General features: G+C 34.2%; 2 protein-coding genes across 2 annotated transcripts; one reads left to right on the top strand and one right to left on the bottom strand.

Moving 5' to 3' along the window:
• Positions 1-863: 863 nt before the first annotated feature.
• Positions 864-3,522, bottom strand: LOC139843043 (uncharacterized). Its single transcript, XM_071833129.1, has 8 exons — positions 3,477-3,522; positions 2,935-3,312; positions 2,178-2,577; positions 1,523-1,578; positions 1,237-1,258; positions 1,107-1,149; positions 1,029-1,047; positions 864-928 (listed from the first exon to the last, which is right to left on the bottom strand). The coding sequence occupies exons 1-8, from the start codon at positions 3,520-3,522 to the stop codon at positions 864-866; spliced, it is 1,029 nt and encodes a 342-aa protein (XP_071689230.1).
• LOC139878424 (protein Brevis radix-like 4) lies at positions 3,485-8,868 on the top strand. Its single transcript, XM_071865366.1, has 5 exons — positions 3,485-3,692; positions 3,787-4,208; positions 7,735-7,870; positions 7,970-8,370; positions 8,579-8,868. The coding sequence occupies exons 1-5, from the start codon at positions 3,612-3,614 to the stop codon at positions 8,655-8,657; spliced, it is 1,119 nt and encodes a 372-aa protein (XP_071721467.1). The 5' UTR covers positions 3,485-3,611; the 3' UTR covers positions 8,658-8,868.
• The last annotated feature ends 394 nt before the right edge of the window (positions 8,869-9,262 follow it).

Here is a 9,262-nt window from a genome sequence, read left to right as displayed (position 1 = left end):
TTCAAATATTAGGGACGCGAGATGCACAAAAAAAGAAAAAGGACATGAAGTCAAAGTTGATGTAAAGTTCAGGGACGAGGAATGAAATTTTGTCTTTAAAAAACTCTTAAAGTTAAATATATTAAAGTTAGTTACCTACAAGGCATATCTAGTACCATCAATTTTGTCATATTCTCAACATATATTCTTATGTATATTTTTTTTTGTATTAGATTGATTTTCAATTTTTGCCAATATTTAAACGTTGTGTAATACAGTGAAAGTTATTATATTGATTTTCAATTTTTTTAACCACGCAGGCTTGCCTTAGTGGCCACCGAGTTGCCCAATGAAGCACACCACCCGGGTTCAATTCCTGACTATGCCAAATTGTTCAAAAATGGAGTGTGACTAGAGGGTGCGCATAATGCGCAATTCACCCGGTACCAGGTCTCGCGCTCGGGGGCTTTGATTACCCGATGTTTTACCTTCTATGGGGGAGCCAATGTACTCGTTCATTGAAGGGTTTCCTCGCTTACCCAAAAGAAGTAGTAATATGATATTCGAATTATTTAAAATTAGTTAAATGAGAGCAAAATTTTGATAAGATTAAATTAAATAATTAACTAATTGTAACTCAAATAATTAACTAAAATAGTTACAATTATTTTTTACCTTAAATAAGGATACTCGGGTTTAAAAAAGTGACGAAAAAAGAAATAAGGATCACAAAATAACTCGATTAGTAATTAGTAAAAATACCTTTTTAACAACAACAACAATACCCAATCTCACACTTGTAGGGTATGGGGAAGGTGGACGTAGACAATCCTTCCTCTACCCTAGGACAAAGAGAAGTCATTTCACCACCCCGAGTGAAACACTCACAAGAGTAGAGAAAGTCCTCCTTCTCTATGTTCGACAGATAAAGAGATTGTTTGCAACGGACCTCCGGCCAAAAAAAAAAAAAAAAAAAAACATTTCGTAAAAAGTAAATGTCATCGCCATGAAAATGGAGGAACAAATTTCCATGGGTTTTAAAATGTTGCCTGGGATTCTATTTAGGCTCTAAGCGACAGTCAAGTCGCCAGAGCCGTAAAAAAAAAAAAAAAAAAAAAAAAACGTACCTTAGTGTTCTGCGGAGCACAAGACGTATAAAGTAAAGCTGCACTAAATAAGCAATAAACATATATGTCCACATACAGATAAAATCACATCATAGCAAGTCAGTCTATAAAAATAAACCTACAAACATACATAAAACCGTATCTACCAAAACCTACATAAGCATACAAACGTACATTCATAGATCACCACCTACACGCATACATACGGAAAAACCTACAAACACAAACATATATAGAAAACATACAAACATACGAATATACATACAATCATACATATAACTATACATACATATAAACATACAAACATACATATATACATAAATACAATCATAGGCAAGCAGAAATGCAAAGCGTACATACAAACAAACATACATAAACCTACGTACAAACTTAAATACATACATACAAACACGAACATCCAAACATACCCATAAAAACCAACATGTCTAAACCAACACCATCAAGCATGGGTCTAAAAAAAAAAAAAAAAAAAAAAAAAAAAAAAAAAAAACATAGTGAAAGAAGACACCCACATAGACCCACAAAACCACATACACACAAACACACAAACAAAAGCAATCAACCTACTCGTCTATTCTAATTCTAGTCCTCCACGCAACCCTATCAGAGGTCATGTCCTCGGTCAATAAGAGCTCCTTCAAGTCTAGCTTTATTCTATCTTCCCACCTACGCGTAGGTCTACCCCTTCTTCGTACGCCGTCAACCGTAAGTGTCTCAACCCTCCTAACAGGGGCAGTAGGAGGTCGTCTTCTCACATGCCCAAACCATCGAAGCCGTTCTTCTCTAAGCATGTCGATGATGCTTCTAACTTTCAGGTTCTCCCTCAAAACACTATTAGGAATCATATCTAACATGGTTTTACCACATGTCCACCTAAGCATCCTCATCTCTGCCACCTCCATCCTCCTCTCTTGTGCTTTCGTCATAGGCCAACACTCCGATCCGTATAACATGGCAGGTCTAAATGCCACTTTGAAGAATTTCCCTTTCAGCTTAAGGGGGATCTTCTTGTCGCATAAGACTCCAGTCGCTGCTCTCCACTTCACCCACCCTACCTTAATTCGATGCGACACGTCTTCATCTATCCTCCCCGATTTGTGGAGCACCGAGCCCAGGTATCTAAACGAAGTTTGTGGATGCAAGATCTGGTCTCCGATACAGATGTTCACTCCATCACTTTGTTCATCAACATTCCTATCAAAATCGCAACTAAGATACTCCGTCTTTTGTCTACTAATGTATAGACCATTACTTTCTAAGGCCACCCTCCATTGCTCTAGTCTTCTATTAAGCCCATCCTTAGAATCCGAAACGAGCACAATATCATCGGCAAAAATCAGGCACCAAGGGATGCACTCTTGTATCCCTCGAGATAGTTCATCAATGATCAAAGCGAAAAGAAAAGGGCTAAGGGCCGATCCCTGGTGCAGGCCTACTTCTATTGGAAACACTTCAGTATTTCCCACCGGTGTTCGAACACAAGACTTCGCCCATTCGTACATATCCCTAATAACATTAATATACCTGCTCGAGATACTTCTACCCTTAAGGGTCTTCCAAATCAAGTTTCGTGGCACGCAATCGTAGGCCTTTTCTAAGTCTAAGAAGACCATCTCTAGGTTCTTTTGCTTTTCTCTATACTTCTCCATAAGGTTCCTAATAATATGGATTGCCTCTATCGAAGAGCGCTTTGGCATGAAACCAAATTGGTTCTCCGAAACATTGGTTTCTCGTCGAAGTCTAGTCTCAATCACTTTCTCCCAAAGCTTCATAGTATGACTAAGTAATTTTATGCCTCTATAGTTACCGCAACATTGAGCATCCCCCTTGTTCTTATAGATGGGAATAGTCTCACTCAGTCTCCATTCCATAGGCATTTTAGAGCTTCGAAACGTCTTGTTAAAAAGGCAAGTCAGCCACCTAACACCAGTGTCGCCCAGGCACTGCCACGCCTCAATAGGGATCTGATCCGGTCCCACTGATTTATTTCTCCCCATCTTTCGTAGTGCCAATCTTACTTCCTCTTGGCTAATCCTCTCGCAATCTATGTTGTTATGGGAATGTTCTACCTCAGCGTCTTGTAAGTCCTCGTGGCGCTCTGGTCTTCTCCCTACGAAGAGAGATGAGAAATACTCTTCCCATCTTTTCCTAATTTCGTCTTCCCACCTTTTTAACTTCGTTTTAGCTTTATATTTATATTTATATTTATATTTATATTTATATGTTTATGTTTATGTTTAATTTTAATTAGAAACTACCTGAAAATAGACAGGTAATCTGTTGTATTGCTGAATTAAGGTGCCTAATAAAATCCCCTGACCACCCCCAAACACAACACAACTAACTTACCAACCAAACACACAAACACAGACACACTCGTGCTCTTTCTATTCATTTCCTTTTTCTCTATCAGCCCTTCATATCTTCCTTCAATTCATACATCACTCAATCTTTATAATTTTTTTCTATAATAATTATAATAAAATGCTAACATGCATTGCTCGTTCCAAACAACCAGATGAAGAACCTAACGAAACAAAACCCATCAAAACACTCACTTCACAAGTAAGAAATCTTAAATATATTAGTTTAATCTTGAAATTTCATACATTTTTTATATCACATATAATGCTATTAAACATGATTTATATTGTAACAGATAAAGGATATGGCACTAAAAGCATCAGGATCAGCCTACAAAATCAGTTGCAATCCGTGTACAGGATCAACCATTATGATGACTCCACAACACGTACATAAAAATAATGAGGTGGACTCCTCTGATTTGTCCACGTCAGTTTCCGACAGATTCAAGTGGTCGTACCGTCGAACGGGCAGTAAAAACTCGAGTTCGGGCAGGGTGTGGGGGAAGGAAATGGAAGCCAGATTGAAAGGGATATCGAGTGGTGACGTGTCAGTCGGGTCATTGTCTGCATCTGCTAGTGGACGGAGACCCGACCCGATTGTTTTAGAAGAAGAGAATGAGCCAAAAGAATGGGTTGCTCAGGTGGAACCGGGTGTTCTAATCACTTTTGTTTCTTTGCCACGTGGCGGTAATGATCTTAAACGCATCCGCTTCAGGTAATTCATCTTACGCTTCCTTACTTAACTATTTATTTATATATGGTAATATCATTTAATTTAATTAATATCTCCGTAATCAATTACTCAATTGCCTTAAAAAATCAGTTAATCAATTAAAATTACTATTTCTTTTTATTTTTAATTATGAGTGACTTCAAGCACACTTCTACTCGATTCCTTTCACACTAAATCCAAATACATTTCAGTATTTTTTGGTGCGGTTATCATTTAAAATATTTTATTGTTGAAACGTGACATGAGTGACATTTATTACAGATGAAAAAAATAAATAATATTAATTGTTATACTATTTCAATAATTGATAACACAGAGGTCCATTGGTATAGAAATTTTATAATTTTATTGTGAGAAGTGGAGTAATTATTAAATCATAAGGTAGATAGAGGCTTAATTGATCTTCCATGACACGTCTATTCTTGTTTTTAATAAATTACATAAGAAGTTACTATAAAATTTAACTTGTTAAATAAACCATTAAGCGTAATTTGGTTTATTTAAATGTTAATAGGTTGAAACTACTCGGTACTAAGGATTTATTATTGTCAGTAAATAGACTATAAAAGTTAATTTCCTTTTGAAGTCTAAAAAATGTTTGGAATTTTTTGAAATCTTTTTTAGTACCTTTTTTTGGCATGCCAATATGCTATAGTATTGTTACTCTTTTTATGAATTTGAATTTTGTTTTCCTTTTTGCTAATTTTGTTTTTCAAAATGTAAATTTAACCTATACAAGTGATGGTTTTTTGGGGTGGTGACTGGTGGGTGACACAATCATTTTAATCATTATTATCTTTGAAAATGTGCATACCATGCAAAACAAAGTCTTGCGCAATTACAAGAGAGAAAGTCATTAAATTTTATCTATCATATCATATTCAAATTCAAATAGATACTTTGAAACTCCTATGATCTCGCAAAATACATGATACCATATATGTGGAGTTATCAAAATTCAAAGTTATTAAAGTTCTTTTCTTCGCAAAGACTTATATTAAGTCCCATATTATATTTCATATCATTTTATATCCACTATACATGTTTAATCTAAAATCCTCATGCTAAGTTTACATTCATGATCAATTAAAGTGTCAAAAAAAGAAAAATTGAGAAAATAATAATTTTGTCTCATCATGCAACTTTCTAATAATATAATATAATATAATATATAATATATAGTACTTCGTATTATATTATGTGAGTTGGTGATAATTATATATTTGATGAATCTACTATACGTCTATACCGTTTACACATATACATTGATAATAATAGATAATAGATATGTATTATATGTTACACACAATTTCTTTATTGATAGTGTTCTTATGCTTGAATTTAGGTTCTCGTACAACAGATCTTTCAGATGTGATCCTAACCAGTGTGTGTATATATATATATATATATATATATATATATATATATATATATATATATATATATATATATATATATATATAAACTTCTTTATACATACATACAGAGTATATAATGAATTTATTAAGAATCTTAATTATAAATTTATCACAACCCTACTATATACGTCTATTGCCCATAATGTGAATTGTCATTGACTAGGGGATCCTAACAAGATTAAATTACAACCTTAAAAGTGTGTCAATCCTAGTGCCAATCGGCCCAAGCATCATGATGAGGAAGGCCCCATAGCACTCTCAATCTTTAATGTGAAAATGTCCAAAAATTGTTACTTATTACTCATTTGCAATTCTTTAGCGGGCCCCTGATTAAAATTTTGTTTTCTTGGTTATGCTTTTCTTTTATCATAATCCTGTTACCTTGTCGGAACCTGGTCTCCAATCAACCTTTTTCAATATTTTGTCACGCCCGCATTTATATAATTTGTCATATTCTCATGGTCACATTCAAAAGAATGAACATGTTTCACCATTTCTAAAACGGAATAGTAATCCTACGAGTTGATTTGAATTTTGTCCAATATATGGCTGTATTCAGAATATAAAATAGTTTATACGGAGTAATTGTTTAATCAATTATCATTGAGGTTCTAGATTGTTTTAGACAAAAATTAAATCCATTCAAGTTATGAATGATCACTTGTTACTTAAGTTAAAATCTGCACGAAATTAAACCAATCCTTCTTTTCTTTTAAAAATAAAAATTCGGTCGATAGTCCATGTGATTTTATTGTAGTTACCCCAATAATACTTTTTTGAAAAACTACACAAATCGTCCTTGTGTTAACTAAAATGTATGTTACTAGTCTTCGATTTACATAAAATGCATGTTGATGGTCGCTACTATTAGCATGCATTTTAATTAAACCGGTAACCAACAACGTACATTTTTATGTAAGTCAAATATGATCGGTATAATTTTCAAAAAACAAAGGCGACTGATGTAATTTATAAAAAGTACATGATCGTCGTGCAATATATGATTAGTGTAATTTAAAAAGATAAATACCTAGATGTAATTTCATGCAAGTGACAAATACTACCTCTATAATTTACTCTATAATAAATGTGTGTAGAGAAATTGGGACGGGTTAATTAAGCATGGTTGGTGTACATTTGTGTTTTCACTTTGAATTTCCATGGGTCATGGCCGAACCCTTTGACCATCCAAACTTCCTTTTTCTATTAAAATGATGGATTTATTGCTTTTGTAACACACTCAAATGATTGTACCTTACTTTATTAAAAAGAACCATTTCCACCAATTTATTGCTACTATTTATTTATTTACTTTTTGTAAAATATTATCTTATTAAATTGACCAAGTGTGATGCTCGCACAGTCACAAGATAGCCTTCAAGATAGGGAAATTGTAACCACCAAGGAATACATACATGACTATGATTCCATAATGCATTTTGTAAATCCAAAGACAACTTTGCAAAAATAAAAAAGCAATATATGTCCGCTTGTCAACAATAGTGGTTAGGTCTTTGATTTTATATTTCAATGGAATACATGATTAACATGACCAATAGGCAATAGGTAATAGTCTAGAACTACTAGTCTACATTATTCTTTGGATTTTTTAAATTCAATCTGCATTAGAGAGTGGCTTAAAACCTAATTTAGCTTACTCGTGAAATGTACGGTGTACCCCGTATCTTTTATGTTAGTGTTGTAATGCAAACCACTTACTCTTTTGGACAAACAGAGAACTTTACAACTCATGTTTTGCCATTAATTACTCAAAAAAGTGAAGAAAAGATACCATTGTAACATCATATTTTTGTTATGTTTTTCTTAAAGTCAAACGCACACCTCCTACACAATTTTATACACGAATATATAAATAATGTCCACCAGCACACATGACCTCGATACCGCAAGGCCCATACCCTTTTGGTTATATTTTTTTTAGCTTCGGTAAAGGTCATATCATAATTACTCGGTGGGATTTTGTAATGTTGTTATAGTGATGTTAACTAATGTCTAGACGCTAAAAAGGTTAACTTTTTTTTTTTCAAATCGCGACTAATGAGTTATGTTCTCGGGTTTTTTTTCGGTAGTCGAGAGATGTTTAACAAGTGGCAAGCTCAAAAATGGTGGCAAGAAAATTACGACAAAGTGATGGAACTTTACAACGTTCAGAGGCTAAACCGACAAGCGTTTCCCCTTCCAACGCCTCCAAGATCCGAAGATGAGGTGGGAATCAGAACACATGACCACTTGTATTTATAATCACATTATATTTAATAGTTAGTTTTCCATGTTAACAATGTGGTTAATCTATTGGTGAAACAGAGTAACATGAAATTTGAGTGTATTGGGGACAGTCCAATAACACCACCTTTGAGTAAAGAAAGGCTACCTAGAACGTTATACCGCCCAATGGGTATGGGATACTCATCATCCGACTCACTTGACCAACAAAGCTTAACCATGGGTAGGTCTAACCGCGACTCCTCTGGTCTAACTGCTACTCCAAAGGTATCAAGTATTAGTGTGGCTAAAACAGAAACGTCATCCATGGATGCATCCATTAGGACCAGCTCCTCACGAGAGGCTGATCGCTCGGGAGAGCTATCTATTAGTAATGTCAGTGATATTGAGAACGAATGGGTTGAACAAGACGAGCCAGGAGTGTACATTACTATCAATGCTCTTCCAAGTGGCTTGAGAGAACTTAGACGTGTTAGATTCAGGTTCGTAGACATAATTACATTTATTTCAACTTTCTTTTAATTTAAAAAAAGACGAAGTATATTGTTTACAGATTGGTATTAAGTGAGACTTGAACGCGCAACATTTTGTAAATACGTAGAAGAAAAAATGTTGCTTTAGTACATTAATTAGGATCCTCTTTGTTAAATCTATGTGTAGTGACTAAATATTCCTAAAACTTGAATGCAGTCGCGAAAAATTTGGGGAGGTTGATGCGAGACTGTGGTGGGAAGAAAACCGAGCGAGGATCCATAAACAATACTTGTGATTGAGAAAACAAATCGATTCAACAAAGCGTTGGATCATGTTCTTCGTACAAGTGGTTCATAAGCTCAATGAATGAAGACACATTTCCTTTCGATTTGAGGAGTTCGCCTTTTTGATACTTTATTAAGTAAATGTAGAAGCCATATATCACATATGCGTTTTAATCCATGATGGATAACTGGATATGATTGAGAACCAAAATGTTGTTAATGTGGAAAAAGTTGGTATATGTTATGATAATAATAATAATTGTGCAAGTATGGAACTACAATAATGCAAGTATGGATAGTCAATTTTGGTACAATTTTATAGTCAACTTGGGGTCACTTCCATAGTATCTTTTTGTAGTATAAATACCCATGAGTTATGCTTGTAAAGAAGTACCATTTCTCACACTTACATCCATAGTGTTTCTTCCTTTCTCTCTTTACCCATATACTCTTATTCTTAAGATTTTCAAAGTCTATATTCAAGAACCAATCCACTAAAGATAGTTATAAACTCCAAAAATATAACACGTTATCAGCACGATTCAAAGTCTATATTCAAGAACCAATTCACTAAAGATAGTTATAAACTCCAAAAATATAACACGTTATCAGCACG

This window comes from Rutidosis leptorrhynchoides, chromosome 1, assembly GCF_046630445.1.
Source record: "Rutidosis leptorrhynchoides isolate AG116_Rl617_1_P2 chromosome 1, CSIRO_AGI_Rlap_v1, whole genome shotgun sequence".
Lineage (NCBI taxonomy): Eukaryota > Viridiplantae > Streptophyta > Magnoliopsida > Asterales > Asteraceae > Rutidosis > Rutidosis leptorrhynchoides.
Note: the sequence above shows the minus strand (reverse complement) of the source record. Positions and strands in the feature narration are given on the sequence as shown.